Source organism: Teleopsis dalmanni, chromosome 1 (genome assembly GCF_002237135.1).
Source record: "Teleopsis dalmanni isolate 2A chromosome 1, ASM223713v2, whole genome shotgun sequence".
In the NCBI taxonomy this organism is placed as follows: Eukaryota; Metazoa; Arthropoda; class Insecta; order Diptera; family Diopsidae; genus Teleopsis; species Teleopsis dalmanni.
In genome coordinates, this window is record NC_051846.1 from 13160192 (window position 1) to 13178032 (window position 17841).

Below are 17841 nucleotides of genomic sequence, written 5' to 3' on the forward strand. Positions count from 1 at the left end.
TTTGTTAAAAAGTTTTACCAAAAAAACAAAAAAAAACGAAAAGCGATTATTCTATTATTGTTATTTTATGCGAATAAAAATATTATTAAAATTTTATGCAAAGTTTTTTTGTTGTTTTTTGCCGCTTTTGCTCTTTGGCTCTTAGGCTTCTGTTATTATTAAATTCTGCCAAAATTTATGCGGTGAAAACCTTGAATTCCTTTAGGCCAATTTCACACGTTTTAAAGGAGCTTATTTTTTATAATATTTCTTTTTTCGGTATACAATATTTAATAAATGTTTTTAGTCAGTGTTTTTTTAATCCACACAAACAGTTAAAAAAATTAGTTTTAAAATTATTACAGAACGTTTATTGATGCTCATATTTCAATTAAATTAAATGAATTCTGTTATTTAAATGATTTTGTTTAATTACTATATTTTTTTTTTCTCAAATTAAAAATTAATTCTACTAAAATATCCTTACAGCTATAGTTACTCAGATTTCAATTCATTTATATTACTTTGTTAAGAGATAATTACTTTCTAATCAGGTGTTGTCGTAGCTTTCGATTCCAACTATGCGATCTACCCCATAAATCAAAACGAAATTAAAGACATTAATACCAAACTCCGAAAAAGTCTGCGTCAGGCCCGGAACTTATTTCATACCACTACATTGAAAATATTACTAAAAAATAACATTACTAATAACATACCAAAACTGACTTTTAGTCAGTCTTGCACAGTCGCAAGACGATTAAATTTATGACTTTCTGGCTAAATCAGTGCCCAATAAGCCTATTTCCTAGTCTGGGAAAAAGTACAATTAAAAGAGTCACACATTAGCCTTAAAAATGCAACAAAAGTTCTCAGCATCAGCTCGTAGGAACAATAAGACATTATGGATATGCATTCTACTATATGTTACTTCACTCTGATAAGAGTGCACCAGACAGCTTAAAACAAAATAACAGACATAGTCCTCGTTGATATTACTAAAACTTTCGATTTTATGCAAGAATATTTATTAAAATTGATAAGGGTATGAGGGAACTCTTCGCCACATATATAGAGACCCTTCCGTTTCAATCCCTGCTTCTGCCTGCCACAAATGAAAACACGAATTGAACTTATTTTCAACATCCAAGTCAGAGCTTTTTGGCTTGTCTTTAGTACACAAAAGTAAATTGAAACATCTAAGACAGTAAGGAGGCACTGGATATCTCTGCGAGTGAGCTAGTGAGACTTTCGGGCTATTATATGGAACATTCCGTTAATCCCCACATCCAAATCAAAGCTGCATGACTTATTGTATTCCAAATTTAGAAGCTGTTAAAACACAAAAGTAAATGGAAGCTTCTAAGTAAATATCAATCCTAAGATGACACTGGACTATACGAAGCCATGGAGTCAGGCTCAACCTACCCTGTCGATTCTCCTGTAGTATATGTCTATCGCCGCCACAAGAGGAAACACAGGCACACTTGTTATGTTTATGTCCTGACTTGTACAAAAACATGACAAGTTTTTTGCATTCCATTCTTTAATATACTCTATTCTATAATATACTCGACATTCTACCCATAATATAAAGAGATATGGAATCAAAATGAGCTTTCTTAAATATTCAGGAGGATTTGATCCTCCGTGCACTTCACCTATCTTCCTAACCTATGCGTGAGTATACCATAGCTTAATTTTTGAGATATCAGGAAATAAAATAACAAATTGTTATATTAAAGCCACCAACTCCAAGTAGGTTGGGCATCTATGTGAAAGTTTGTGAAAATTAATTAGTACCACAGATCAGTAAACTTATAGACTTATTTACACAGTGATCTTTGTATTGGGAAATTAATAATAGGTACGCGACAAAGCACCAAAAATATCTCATATCATCGACTTCCATCCTAACACTATCGTCTTTTGCTGCAGGCAAACTCCATCACTATTAGCAGGTTTGGGGACAATTCATACAATATTATATTAAGAACTTACTTAAAAACACACTAATATGAATAATGCTTATGAGCTTAATAGTAAATGCTTTTATTGTATTATTTAATATTTAGTTTTAATAAAAATAAAAATTTGACTATTGTTTCCATATAATATTTGCCCAACAAATACGTATATTTACATTATTTTAAGTGCACTGCTTGTCAGAGGGATTAACTATTTATGCCATGACTGACATAAATATTACAGTTGCATTACATTATCTGACGTCTGCTTCTGCTATTGTTTACAGACTAAACTACAAACTTCAACTCCTTTTACATATGTTTTGATTTCATAGATAAAGTTTTCCTTTTGTGCACATTTCAAACTTTTCCATGTGTATTAAATTTGAAAAATTAAAATGTAATCTCATAAGTCCTTAACAACATTAATAAACAGACAATTTGATTACTTATGTTTAAGGATATCACAAGGATATTTCAAAATTCACCACAAAATCCATAAAATTGTATAATAATCACAAAAGCTCATAAAAAGATATATTTATTTCGTTAAACATATATCTACTATCTACTATAGATATATGTATCTATGTGTATTTCACTTTGTATAAAAGTGTTTTTATCTGTTAGCCTCAAGTGAAATACACACAGATACATCAGAGAAGATTTTCTTACCTTTTTTTTTAAGAATTTACTTTTACTTGCATTTTAAGTACAATTGTTTTTTTATTATTTTTTTTATTATTTTTTTTATTATTTTTGTTTTTCTTTTATTATTTATTTGCCAGAATAACAAAAGCAACACATTAAAAATTTAATAAAGCAAACGATATAAAATATGAAATAAACAACCGTAACAATGGTAACCTATCGGATGGGAGCACACAATCACTCACATAGCCCTCGTCATCCCAATGCTCGACAGCAAATAGAAACATACAATGGATGGATTTGAGTGCTCTCCAAGTAAATAGAAAACAGACGGTTTCTGTATGAAAGAGAAAAAAATCGAAGTAGACAATCAAAGTGCCTCGATACAGTTCAAAATACTAAAAGCACATACCATATTTTCAAAAGAAACGAGAAGAATGCGTTTGTCGCCGAATCTTGAAAGAAACACATCCACAAGCCGGCGCACAGTGTGACAAAACACAAAATTAGGCGGTCATAATTCGATATTTTCGGAACCAGTAGAGATATTGATATGAAATTTTCCTAAAATATAGTTTTTGAGTTGATCTTTCTTTTAAATCTAATTTGAGCCCAATCGGCCTACTGGAACTACCCGAAATTTTTGCCCAAACATGGAGATTTTACCGTGGTCCCAAGATTACTTAAAAACTATGATAGGTAGAAAGCTGAATTTTGGTGTCCGGAAAACTTACATTATTATCTATATTCAAAACATTTTTTATGGTTTTCCGCCCACTGCCACACCCACTCCCAATACAAAATTTTCATATTAAATCGTTTATTATGGTTCAAAAAACTTTTTGCACTTATTGGACTATATATATACCTGACGTACATAGCAATACAACTTCATGCAAAAAATGGGCGTGATCCGCCCATTAGTTCCTAAGTTATTTGCAGTTTTATGCAATTTTAGCGAAATTACGATTTCTCAAAAATTGAACCAACTTTAAACCTTTATAGCTTTTTTACTATTTATTCAAAAATGATCATTTTTGATTTTTTTTGAAGCTTAGGATATTGTTATTCATTACGTGTAAAAAATATTTCAATTTTAATTATCAAAAAAATTTTATTAGCGAAATTGCACAAAAAGTCAGCATTTTTTTCATGGCCATTTTCACTTCTATCTGCGATACCCAAAAAATGTATCCGAGTTTTTTCATGAAATTTTTCCTACTAATAGCCAAATAGTTACACTTTACAACAAATAAAAAATTGGCCTGCACACTCTATGTTTTACACCTATTTCAGGCCTCAGAATCCAGCGAAAAATTACGAAAAATATTACCTTCAATAAACCCCATTTATTTCAACAAAAAATTCAATAAGTAATAACAAAAAGACATTTAAAATTTTATAAATATTTAATTTATTTATATTTCAAATTTCAACTAAATCGGTTGAAGAATAACGAAGTTATAACACATTATGTTCAGACGCCTGACCGGAAGTGTTCATATTTCAAATACGCATTACTTGCTTGTGTAAAATTGAATAACTGTACATTCAAGGTTAAATACTGTGATCATACTTCCGGTCAGGCGTCTGAACATAATGTGTTATAACTTCGTTATTTTTCAATCGATTTAGTTGAAATTTGAAATATAAATAAATTAAATATTTATAAAATTTTAAATGTCTTTTTGTTATTACTTATTGAATTTTTTGTTGAAATAAATGGGGTTTATTGAAGGTAATATTTTTCGTAATTTTTCGCTGGATTCTGAGGCCTGAAATAGGTGTAAAACATAGAGTGCGCAGGCCAATTTTTTATTTGTTGTAAAGTGTAACTATTTGGCTATTAGTAGGAAAAATTTCATGAAAAAACTCGGATACATTTTTTGGGTATCGCAGATAGAAGTGAAAATGGCCATGAAAAAAATGCTGACTTTTTGTGCAATTTCGCTAATAAAATTTTTTTGATAATTAAAATTGAAATATTTTTTACACGTAATGAATAACAATATCCTAAGCTTCAAAAAAAATCAAAAATGATCATTTTTGAATAAATAGTAAAAAAGCTATAAAGGTTTAAAGTTGGTTCAATTTTTGAGAAATCGTAATTTCGCTAAAATTGCATAAAACTGCAAATAACTTAGGAACTAATGGGCGGATCACGCCCATTTTTTGCATGAAGTTGTGTTGCTATGTACGTCAGGTATATATATAGTCCAATAAGTGCAAAAAGTTTTTTGAACCATAATAAACGATTTAATATGAAAATTTTGTATGGGGAGTGGGTGTGGCAGTGGGCGGAAAACCATAAAAAATGTTTTGAATATAGATAATAATGTAAGTTTTCCGGACACCAAAATTCAGCTTTCTACCTATCATAGTTTTTAAGTAATCTTGGGACCACGGTAAAATCCCCATGTTTGGACAAAAATTTCGGGTAGTTCCGGTAGGCCGATTGGGCTCAAATTAGATTTAAAAGAAAATTTTAGGAAAATTTCATATCAATATCTCTACTGGTTCCGAAAATATCGAATTATGACCGCCTAATTTTGTGTTTTGTCACACTGTGCGGCGGGTGAGTATCCACCAGAGGTACGCAACGTGATGGTGTGTACTGCTCTTCTATTTACGGATATCTACTAGCCATGGAATAAATTTATAAACTTATAAATCTTTTATTCATCAATTGTATTTTGCACACGTTTTAATGTTCGTTTACGATTATTTCGTAAGCGGTTCCTTGGCGTTTGTTGGTATGTAAGAGGTCTTCATGTTGTTGTGTTAAAAAATCGTAAAATTGTGCTGAAAGTAAATTCAATTTTTATTCATTTCATTCAAAATTTTATATTATGTACCCTACACTGAAACAGTAGATATGTGCAGAATTCGATAGAGAAATAGATAGGGAAAATATGTCTGCATATAAAGCAATTGCCTCAGTTCATGTGACTTCGTTTCTTATACTTTCTGATAAGGATTGTTAGTTTCACGTACATACTCTAAAAGAATTGTCAGAACTATAATTGATATTGAAGAGAAGAGAAAAATTGTCAGAACTATACTTGATTATAAAGGGAAGAAAAGAATTGTCAGAACTATAATTGATATTGAAGAAAAGAGAAAAATTGTCAGAACTATAATTGATATTGAACAGAACAGAAGAATTGTCAGTCATATACTTGATATTAAAGAAAAGAAAATAATTGTCAAAACTATAATTGTTATTAAAGAAATTGTTATTAAAGAGAAGATCCCAAACATAAATTTTCAAAAACTAACTAATTTTATCAACCGCGAAAACTAGTTTTAAAACTGAGATTTTTAACCACAAGAAGAAGCTCCACTGCCACTAAAACCAACCAGCCAAAACATCATAATGATCAAAAATAATCTAAAAAAGCATCTAAAAAATAAAGACCCGTGAAAGCAGATGAAGAGAGTGCTCCAAATCTGTTACGCTATAAGTTTAAAAAAACTAGTAGAAACGTCACATATTCACCACGATTCCACCATGAAAACTAAGGTACATCGCTGTTGCTACATACTAAATATTAAATAAGATTTTAGTGTACTGAAGAGATCTGCCTTTAGACTAGTAGCATAACTGATATAAAGCTAAGTTCGACTAGATTTGACTGGCTGACTCGAAAGAGTCTCACACAGGTTAACTAGATTTTTAATGTTATTAATAATAAGAAAAAAAAATTATTTACGTAAATAGCGACATTACTCATTCAAAGAAGACTGGCAAGTTCTTAACCAATAGCAGCAGTCTACAACTCCATTTAACATGACTCATGGACCATGGATCGTCTAGATATTTTTATGTCAGTTTCATCGATGCTTGACATTGTTAAATAATAAGCTACATAGTTTCATATTAATTCGGTATGCTACAGCTTCTGTATATATCACTATAGATCAAACCCATTTTTAATCCTGACAGTAAAAATAAGTATTTTACAAATTTTATGTAGTATTACCTACCTTAACTTGGCAATTTAGTATTTGCAATTATACTCTATTTGCTTGCCTATACATAAACCGATATTTGTATTATGTTGGATTATAAATTTCTGGAAACGTCTGCCATAAGTGAATTTTCTAATACAACTCCTTTCTTAATTAGTTGATCTGCTGCTTTAACGTTTTATATTTCTTTATAACCGAACATCTCGTACTTTTAACTCGCAATGATAGAGATTTTTATTTAAAAAATATTAAATACTACAAAAAAAGTAAAAAAAGTCTTTTTGTAAGTCAAACACAAAGAAAGATATTTTACCACATGACCCAAGAGACTGTAAAGCAATATATTAAGATGAATTCATAACACTATAACTGGTTTCTGTATATTCTGCTCCTTGACGAACTATTAAAGTAACTAAAACAATATTGTTAAAGTAGTTTTAGTTCTTGTTGAATAGCCTCATCTATTCATTCCAAACAATGTCAGAAATTGGTATTCAATTCAGTATTCAAAAACCTCCTCAGATACCCGAATTATTCTAGTAATATTTTAATAGTAAATCATGGTGGACAACCGTACAAAAAAACCAATCTCATTTTCAAATATAACCGAATGCAATATTAAGGATTAGATATAAATATCAGATAGGAAACTTAATTTGATTCTGTTACCAGAAGGTTTATTTCCACCAGTTTATTGTTAAAGGTCTCTCCTGGAATGTGTGTTTTATAATTAATACACCTATGAAGTGCTATATTAAAATACTTCACATTTAAACTGTGCTATAAAGTCAAGCTATGATTATAAAAGATTATTCTGTTATTATGTTCCACAAAATATACCAATATGACCTTTATCGAGTTAATATCAAAGCAAAAGTTAATACAATGTCTTGGCTTTAAAGTATTCCATTTACCTTATTTATATATCCATCTCTGAAAGGTAAGATACCCATAAACTTTGTATCTCATTAGTAATTTGTAACAATATCAATTCAATGGTATCAAATGATTCTATATATTGTCTGTAGGGTGCAAGTAACCTATTGGTAGTGCACAAAGTAATCTCTTTCTTATTCGTATTCCCATCAAATCAAATTTGGATTCAATTTGAAAACTTGAATTTTGTATTTTCTTATTATCGAATCTGTTGCTTCCTCCGCAGCTCCTCTGATTGCTTTGAATGCTAAACCCCTGAAGTGTTAGAATTGGATTTCATGAATTGTTTGAAGTAAATATGCATAGACAAAGGCTATTCAAATTTTAATTTAAAAAATTTTGTATTCAAAAAACAAAAATACAAACCAAAATTCAATACTTCAAGCGGACCAAATTGATTTTTATTTGATTTCTTGATACTCAACAAGTAAACATTAATATTTAATTACTTACAAAATTATTTAAAGTTAATAAAAAATTATTTAAATATTTTGAATTATTCAAAAAAAGTTCAAAACTTCTTTGGAATAACTTTGGAGTAACTTGGGAATAATTTCATATTCTTTCATATTTAATTCGACCTATTGAATTAAATCTCAGATGAAATGCTTGGAATGCGAATTTAAAAGTGGTAAATTTTAAATTTATCAAAAACTTTATTCCTTAAATAATTATCATCAAGGAGCTTAAAAATATTACAAATTATTTTTATTATAATATAAAAAATTATATACAAACTATTGTAGATCTGGCTAAAAAGAGTACTTTAGGTAATCATTTCGAACATTTGAAGGATCTGGGCATACCGTGGGCATCATGTAAACAGTTATTGAAATTTTAAATTTAAATTGAATTAAATAGCAATTCAACATAAGTTGGGAAGACTCAACGATATACAAACATCTGAATGCAATTTGGCCACGTTCTATCAAGAAAAAATTTAGCAATCTCATTAAGATTCTAGAAACTCTACTAGGAGATTTAATTTCCTGTTTAATTATTCCTATTGCAATTATGAGACGAACGATAAAGATATCTCTCCTTTATTACTGTAAATCCAAGATTGTATTGAAATGTCGCTCACTGATGAGCATCAAACATCACAAGGTCTCTCTTTGTTGGGTTCCTGGACGTAGCAATATTGAAAGGAATGAACTAGTAGATGAGATGGTCAGAAGAGGTTCATATACCGATATGTGAACTGTTAAGGATAATAGGGGAAATAACCAAGACGGTGACCAACAATTTATGGGCTAACTGCGAAGACTGTGAGGTCGCTAGAACCTCATGGCCTAGATTGGACAAAAATAAAACGAAAAGCCTTTTAGACTTTAGCAAACCTGCAAACTTATTGGACCTCCTTAACTTCATCTGAAAAACCAAATGGTTTAACAAGGTTTACTAAGGTTAGCAACTCGTCTCTCCCGGCAAAATTTTTCTGAGGGCATCAAAATGAGCAATATATGCCTCCAAGTGGCCTCCGAGTCAGCACCCGCTTTCCGAACCTAATCTAATCTTATTACTGTAAAACACTGCGTCGATTGATTATGCTAGGGATTAACTTTTTCGAGTATCTTTCGAGTTCCAGATGTCTTCTTTAAAAAGCATTTAAGACTATGCCGCAGGTTCAAGATGATTTTAGACCTGTGAGTTCCCATACGGCAACACAACATCTAATAGGTCTAATTGAACGCCGGTACAACCTAATCTAACCTAACTAGGATATTTTCAATAAAGCAACTTTAAAAGACAATTACATGAATTTATTTATTGTATATACCTACATTATTTTTTTGAACTTAATTCTAGTGATATTGTACTAAGTACATACGATAAGTATTGTTGGGATGGATGGTAGATGATAGATTGTTGAAGGAGATGGAGAAAAAAATAGATTGACAACTGGGTTTAATTAATCTTTAAATAAGATCTTATATATATTCAAAGTTACTGTAAATTTATTAAATATTTAAATTGCTAGTTAATTAGTTAATTATTTCTTTATTTATTTAGATACATATATATTATATCATATTATTTGTATTATAATATATTATTTGTAATTAATTATATTATTTGTGTTATATTAAACTAAACTTTATAAATTAAATTAAAGAATAATTTAATTATTCTTAAATTAATTAAGAATAATATAATTTAAATTAAAGAAAATAGTTATTTTTGAAATGTACGGACATAGCTTCAGTCGTCTGTCAGGATACATAAATATATTAATTATTTATTTATATTATTAAATAAATATATAAATAGCTCACTGCAAAAGGTATTGTTGATCATTTCTATAAATATTTCTTCCATTTTTCTCTGAACTACTTAAACAAAATATTGATATACCAACTAACTTTAAACTTGTTTCTCTTTTTTAAAACCTTAACAAATATTAATAAAATATTCACAAGGACGAAAATATAGAATCCTAATTTCGTTTCATGTAAAAAATCTGAAGCGGAACGAACGTTTATCGAAATATCAGGAAATGCTTTTAAAATGTGGAAGCCAGTCATAAATTTACATACATGCATACCCACTCTTTATTAAGTATAATGTAAGAACCTGATACTTGCAATCCAAAAGGACATAATAATAAAAAATTTCTTTGACGATACAACAAAATACAGAAGTCAACCCATCAAAAACTAAACTTTTTCAAAGCAAAATGAGTTTTGTCGATTAAAGATAAATTCGGGGATCAACTGATTTTATATGATAAACAAATAATAATGTTTTAATGGATACAAAATATTTTTCGAAATTATTATTTATTTGTAATTTTTAACATTTTTACATAACTAAAAAGTCAATTTTCAATCACAGTTTGCCAAGTCTACATAGAAAGTCCTTACTTGAAGAGTAAAGGAGCTGGTGCAGCGAATGGAGCAGCGGCAAGTGGAGCAGCGAATGGTGTAGCCAAAGGTGCAGCAGCTAGACGAGCAGTAACTGGTGCGGCAAATTGGGTAGCAGCAACAGCAGGAGCAGCTACAACAGGTGCAGCAGAATAAGCAGCTGGAAACGCAGCAGAATGAGCTACGTTGCTTGCAATGTAACTGGAAGCATATGGAGCAACATAAGCAGCACTACCAACAACTGGTGCAGCGAGTGGAGCAGCTACTTGTGCGGCAAGTGGTGCAGCAAATGGTGCAGCAAGTGGTGCAGAGTAAGCTAGTGGTGAACTGTAAGCCGCGCTATATGCCAATGGTGCTGCAGCAAGTGGAGCTGCAAGTGGAGCGCCTAGTAAACCTGGTTTAGCTGCAGCCAAAGCGATGACAGCGAAGAAGCAAACTGCGATCTATAATGGAATTTATATTTATTTAATAATAATTTCTTATAAAGTATCCTTTAACAGAACTTACAAATTTGAACATTTTGTTTGGTTTGAGTTTGTTTAGGTTGTTTTATGAAAAACTACAAAGTGTGTTTGATACCAGTTCAACGGTTTCAACTGCACTTTTATACCATTTCTGGTAGATCAATAATATAACTGATTTCAATACAAAAAGTATTTCATGGCTAATTTGTGTAACTCAAATGCATTAAATATGCAAGACACATGCACGACAAATGTACCCACTAATTTCGTATGAAAATAAATAAAATAAATTGGGAATTTTAATTATGCTGCGGGTAACGCTATTCACTTACGCATTTGGTAACACTTAAGTCGGCAATCGTTGTTAGCATATCAAATACAGTTAGTCAATTTATGGACTGTCCAATAGCCCTGACCTTGCACAACATTTTTTAACTCCAAAAGCTCTGATGTATATTCTGCAAATGAAGATTTTCTTAATATTTCAAATTTTAACTCAGTTTTTATTTTATTAAATATAAGCAATTTAATATTTCAAAAACTTGGTCTATGATTTTAATACAGATATTTTTATAATTTAAGATACTTTGCCTTAGTGTTGAATATCCACAATTTGTAGCATTTGTTACGCCTCAAATATGCGTAATTAGCAAAATCTCTTGAGTCTTGTACTCTCAGCAAATGACTTCAATCAGAATTAATTAAATTTCATTTAAGATTGCAGTGTTGACACCACACACCACAAGTGCAGAAGACAACTTTTTCAGACTATGTGTATACCTTACACTCGGTGTTTTGAGTTCCAATATGTTTGTGTTGTATTAATATTTAAATAAAAGCATTGAACTTATAAACTTTAAATAAAACTGGAAACCTTCGAGTTGATTATATAGCAGTAACTTAAGTCTTAAGTACATCTCTAGCCACATATACGCTCTTATACATATACTTAAGCCGTACTTATACTACTTAAATCTATCATAAAGTATAACTTCAGCCAATATAGTTGATTATATAAACCATTTAGTATGTTTAATAAAAAAATTATATTAAACGTTAGATCTTATGTAAATGTCACATAAGTAACACTTATATAAAGTTTGCTTCAATCGCCACTGTAGAATCGTACTATCAACACAAAATGAGATGAAACTATATGAAATAACTACGAGTTGTAAATATTTTCTTATAATTATTTTAATTGTTGTGATGGTATTGTGTGGTTTACTAATCATAAACCTTTTATAAATATTCGATTAGGCTTAAAAGGCACGCATTGGTGCAAACAACACCCTCATACTGGATGACTATTGTAAAGCCCTTAAAATTACCAGTAGGAGTAGTGCTATACCAAGTTATTACTTCTTTCAAAAGTTAGTATAAAGCGAGAAAAGTTAGTATTTGCAAGAAGGAGGCGAGCTATACTAACTATTGTTTTTTTATAAGTTACTTCAGAGCAATTATTAATATATTGAATATTTATATTAAATTGACTTCAAAACATTAGGCGTTTTTTTATTCACTTCAGTTTAAGTTTGAAATGGTTAGGTTATTGGTTATGATAGCTAGAAAACTAGCAACTCTTCCATTGGGCATATCTTTTACCCATTCTGATCTCCTCAAATGGTTAGTTATATCTTTGCTTTTGGATGATATTAGACATTGGATGATATCAATTTCATCTTCATATTTAAAGTAACTGCAGGCACTGATACGTGAGAACACGATTGAATTTGCTAATTACTATAAAGAAAAAATGCTTCAAAGATATGTAATGATTTGTGTGGTTCCGTTTTCATCAAAGGCACTCTAATGGAATACACTTAAGGAAATGGTGTATTTGCTGTCTTTATGGAAATTTGGATATAAAAGATACTTTTTGCTCTCATCGAAATATCACAGAAAATATCGGATTACTACATAGTGTAAGGTACAGTTACGGTAAAGTCGGTAAGGTTAAACACAATTAATATAATTCTATGTTGTTTTTCAAAACATTTTTATTACATTTAAAACCTACACATTTAATACCTTACTAATACGTATTGAAAAGTTTTTATGCTTATTTGGAGAACCAAAACGCCCTATTATTTCTGGATAGCGCAAAAAAAGAACATGCAAGACACTCATTTAACCACTTGAACTGTAATTGCAAGGCACCAACAACACTAATTAGAAAATATCGAGTATGTCATATTAAATATATGAGAATACGCACACCGCACACCGCAAACCACACACCCTACACACACTATGGCCAACTACACACGAATGCACATAATGATACTTCAAACTGGAGAGAGTGTTGATGCGTAAATCTTTTTCTAAAAATCCCAATTAAGAAAAAACTTATTTCAAATTTGATGCAACACCAGCAAAATATTAAATTATTTTATTAATAAAATTGCAGAAGAAAAAAACCTCAAATAATTGAAAAATTGCATCAGCAAAAAGTGAACGCATAGGAAATTAGATTGCACTTTGTGCATGTGGCATTGTCTGTGTGCTGCTTTTGCTGCATTCGAAATGCTGCAGCGGAAATGCAGTGCCACTCAATGCAGCATGTTGACATGCAAAGTTGTCATTTGGCTGTTGCCTTTGCTGCTGCACTTTTGTCTGTGGCTATGTTTGCGTCTCGGTCTGTTGGTTGATGCTGTCTGAAAAGGATATTATGTGCTCATTTCAAATCGAATGCCGCAGAGGGTGGCGTGTTCAGGACTGGATGGAGAAAGCTGTACAGAAATGGTACTTCTCGCCAGTTCAGAGACTTTAAAGCGTTTGTTTGCTCGTTAAGGCTGAACAAACTCGAACGCCTTTAAAAATGGAGTATTTCGACACGTTGTCAAATGTTTTTGTTTCATCATGTTTTCACCTTATTATTTATGTTCATGCTCCTGCATTTAAAAATACGTTTAAGTGGCATTCGGGGCGTGGTACTCGAAGGACTAATACTCATATGGAATTGTGCTGATTTTCATTGCCAAGTACGGGACAAATGACACTTATGTTTAACCTTACTTATGGCCACATCATATTCATGTAATTGATAGCAACTAAGAAACACTCACAGAGAAAAATATTAATAGAAGTGAGATATAACAATCTTAAACATTAGGATAAATAAATAAATTATGGAACTATAAAGGCCAAAAACTTGCATAGACTTACTTACTTTCCGGGTGGAAAAATTCTTGAAGATCTCTTCTTCTATCAAATATATAAAAATAATTGTCTTATCCTAAGATAATTTTTCAATTCTTTAAAATATGTGTAATTACGTCGGTTTGATTAATTAGGTAATTACTGCAATACCTGGGGTCTAGTTTGGTCTGTTGATTCTTTTTGTTTCTATATAAGTTCCGGAGAGTTTAAGCCCGTAACAAACCTGTAATGTAGAGAAATTCTTGATATTGTTTGAGATCCTGTATTATTGGATATGAAAAAATCCATTTATCATTTCCACATATCTATAAAACTCAACATCGTTATTCATTTTATTTTTGACAAATTTACAAATATTACCGATTTATCTTTTCATTTCTTTGCTTGATGAAATGCGAGTTAATATCTTGTATCTCCTGGAGTAGTTATCCAGGAATGGTGTGCTCGATTTCATTCCATAAATTTCGATGTCAACGATGTCAAAATCGATAAAATTTTATAACTGGTAGAACAGGACCGATATGCAGGCTCTAAAAATATAGCGGAAGCACTATTATACATTAAGACTCGCTACTGATACGCAAAAAAATTGAACCAATTTTGAAGCGAATCATTACGTGCGATGAAACATATATCAAATACTAGAATATTCTATGCATGCGATAATGATCATAGACCAATGACCCTTCTTAAACGACTTCAAAATGTGGATTGACGGTAAACACTTTATTGAGTCGTTTATGGAATTGAAAGGCAGTTATCTATGTCGCTTCAACTTAACCTCTTTAATGAAATATTCAAGAAAATGTAAAGTTTGAAAAGTTTTTCGTCGATTAACCATAAAAGTTCTATACAGACGGAATTATAAAACTGACAAGGGATCATGAATTGTAATGGCCAATATACATTAAATTTAATTGATTTTCAATAAAGAAAATTTTTGCTCAAAATTGTGCCAAAAATCCGCGGATGCTTTAAATATGTTAAGGAAGTTATCAATGCTTTTCAGCACCACTAATTAAGGCTGATCAGATTACAGCAGATCAGTGCTGGAAAATAATAAGAATTTTTTAATATATTAATATTAATCAATGAATAATAATCTAATCGAATAAAAACAAATTTTATATTACATTTAATATATTACATTTCTAATTTTTTAATCTATGCAATTTTTTCAAGTTAGCTAAATTAATTTATTTTATTTATATTACCCATTTAATATAAAACAATTTTTAAAATAATTATATAAAATCTATTTAGTAATAGACTTCATAGTTTTAACGCCAATCAATTAAATACTCACTTACCCAACCAAGACTTCAAGAAATTTGCTCATGCCAACGTTTCTTGCATTTTAAGTCAAATTTGATGGTCACTTCTGCAAAACGAAACTCAACCAATGCATTGTCAAGACCCATTTTGAGTATAAAAGCGAACTAATGGCCACAAATCGATATCAAAGTTAACTCATCATTCAAAGAGAAAACAACTTCAAATTTAAAACAAACAAAATGTTCAAATTCGTAAGTTGAAACAAAGTAAAAAATATATAAAAGTTTGAAAAATTATATTTCAAATCAAAAAATAACAATAAATATAATTTATGGATAGAATATAAAACATATTTGCATATTTACAGATCGCAGTTTGCTTCTTCGCTGTCATCGCTTTGGCTGCAGCAAAACCAGGTTTACTAGGCGCTCCACTTGCAGCTCCACTTGCTGCTGCACCATTGGCATATAGCGCGGCTTACAGTTCACCACTAGCATACTCTGCACCACTTGCTGCACAATTTGCTGCACCACTTGCCGCACCAGTAGCTGCTCCACTCGCTGCACCAGTTGTTGGTAGTGCTGCTTATGTTGCTCCATATGCTTCCAGTTACATTGCAAGCAACGTAGCTCATTCTGCTGCGTTTCCAGCTGCTTATTCTGCTGCACCTGTTGTAGCTGCTCCTGCTGTTGCTGCTACTCCATTTGCCGCACCAGTTGCTGCTCGTTTAGCTGCTGCACCTTTGGCTACACCATTCGCTGCTCCATTTGCCGCTTCTCCATTCGCTGCACCACTTGCCGCTGCGCCACTCGCTGCTTCTCCATATCTCTTGAAATAAATAAAATCAATTTGAACTAGAAAATAAATTTATTTCTCATTTATTATATTTATTTAAGGAATTATAAAATGTCCACTTTTAACGAGTAGTCTCGATTCCTCTAGATGACAACTTTCCAGTCTTTAAAATCTTTTAATCAACTTTATTTGTTGGGTGTAATTTATTCTTATAATTCTTATTGCCACCATAATTTTTTTGCTCCCCCCTCTACAAATCTCCCAACGGAAATCCACGTAAAAGCTTTTTCGATTTTATTTTTACTTCTCGCAATGCAAATTGCGTACCATTTTTAAAATTTTTTTGAGCCCGCCTGGATGTGGAAATGTGACAATATAACATCATTCCAAGCAAAATCCTTGCGTCATCCCATCATCGTTCGATCAAGCTAGCTTAATTTAGAATAGCTTTTATGCTGTAGTCGTTGTGCTAATCCTTTCTGCAAAGAGTGTTCATGCATTAATTGTGTGTCCTGCCTGTGATGCAATAATACACACCAACTACACAAGCGCCAGACTCTAACCTCACTTTTATTGAGCAATTTTCTATTGTGTTTGCTCAAATGATTTTTACGTTTTCTATTTACTGCTTTCTGTGTTGTGTGTTCTGTCGCTTCAATAAATACAAAATTGGTTTCATAAAAGCAAACTCAAAATGCAAAATGCAAAATATGATATATAAAATAAAAAATAAAAAATTATATTAAATGAATTAAAAAAGAGCAGTGCTTTTAATTGCTAAAAGGAGCAAATAACTCGACTGGATTTGCTGATAATGGGAGTACGCAATTAGCAGTTCCTTAAATAAATAAATAAAGCACTTGTAGTGAAGTCGTTATCCTTTATGTTGCAACATACGAAATTTAATCTGCAAAGTAATGAGAGAAAATCCTTAAAAACACATAAAGGCAAAGCAACTCCAAAGTAGAAAATTATTTTGTGGCATTAAAATTTACAAAATTTGCACATTTTAAAATTTAATGAACGCAAACGAAGGCACTTTTAGTATTTAACTCTCAAAAAAAAAACAAAAAACAAAAAAAACAACGAAACAACAAAAACACAATGAATACTTAACAGAAGAGTGAAGCACACAAACGCATTCAAATCCAGAATTACACAAAAGTTTACACGAACTTTTACACTCTTATGCCATAAAGTCGCGCACCATCTGTGCGTACGCGTTAATGCAGCAACGCTTAAGTACGCAAATATTATGAATGAAGTGCTGCCAACTCCCGCCAATTTGCAAAGGAATAAAAGCGAGAAAATGGCGTTGTTCAGTGAAGTTCCAGTACGAGTAACTTCTGCGAGTTTAAGTGATTCCAACGAATTATTCATGAACCTCAGAAGTTTAGGCAAATCAATAATGAAGCAAGCCTCCTTCATCTTGATTTTCTGCAAGTTTTTAAGAGTGGACTTAAGGTTCAAATAAATTTAAAGTGGAATTTTTAATACTTCTTGAGAAATGAGCGTCAAAATTTTACATGTTATCAATAATAAGGTGTAGCGTCTGTAATATGATAAGATATGATATGGGTGATATGAGTAGTATTCTTTTTTTTAAACATTTTTGAATAAAAATTTTGTTTATTGAAAATTATTTTAAATCAAGTATATATCGACCATTACTACTATTTTTTGAGGATCTATGCTCTACTGGAAGCATTTCGGAGGACGCAATGTTTTTTGTACGGTAAAGGTCTGTTGCAGCACAAAAGATTAAACAAGGTCGCA

General features: G+C 31.1%; 2 protein-coding genes across 2 annotated transcripts; one reads left to right on the top strand and one right to left on the bottom strand.

Moving 5' to 3' along the window:
- Positions 1 to 10365: 10365 nt before the first annotated feature.
- LOC119677506 (larval cuticle protein F1-like) lies at positions 10366 to 10888 on the bottom strand. Its single transcript, XM_038088884.1, has 3 exons — positions 10877 to 10888; positions 10572 to 10812; positions 10366 to 10529 (listed from the first exon to the last, which is right to left on the bottom strand). Exons 1-3 carry the CDS (start codon positions 10886 to 10888, stop codon positions 10366 to 10368), a joined length of 417 nt encoding a protein of 138 aa, XP_037944812.1.
- Positions 10889 to 15509: 4621 nt separating this feature from the next.
- LOC119677516 (larval cuticle protein F1-like) lies at positions 15510 to 16108 on the top strand. Its single transcript, XM_038088896.1, has 3 exons — positions 15510 to 15521; positions 15638 to 15848; positions 15921 to 16108. The coding sequence occupies exons 1-3, from the start codon at positions 15510 to 15512 to the stop codon at positions 16106 to 16108; spliced, it is 411 nt and encodes a 136-aa protein (XP_037944824.1).
- Positions 16109 to 17841: the final 1733 nt, after the last annotated feature.

What these genes read in the sequence shown, in the direction of transcription:
- LOC119677516 (XM_038088896.1), top strand. An exon ending in CGCTGCACCAGTTGTTGGTA is followed by an intron (nt 15,849 to 15,920) that starts GTGCTGCTTATG and finishes CTGCGTTTCCAG; the next exon opens with CTGCTTATTCTGCTGCACCT.
- LOC119677506 (XM_038088884.1), bottom strand. An exon ending in TGTTGCTCCATATGCTTCCA is followed by an intron (nt 10,530 to 10,571) that starts GTTACATTGCAA and finishes CTGCGTTTCCAG; the next exon opens with CTGCTTATTCTGCTGCACCT.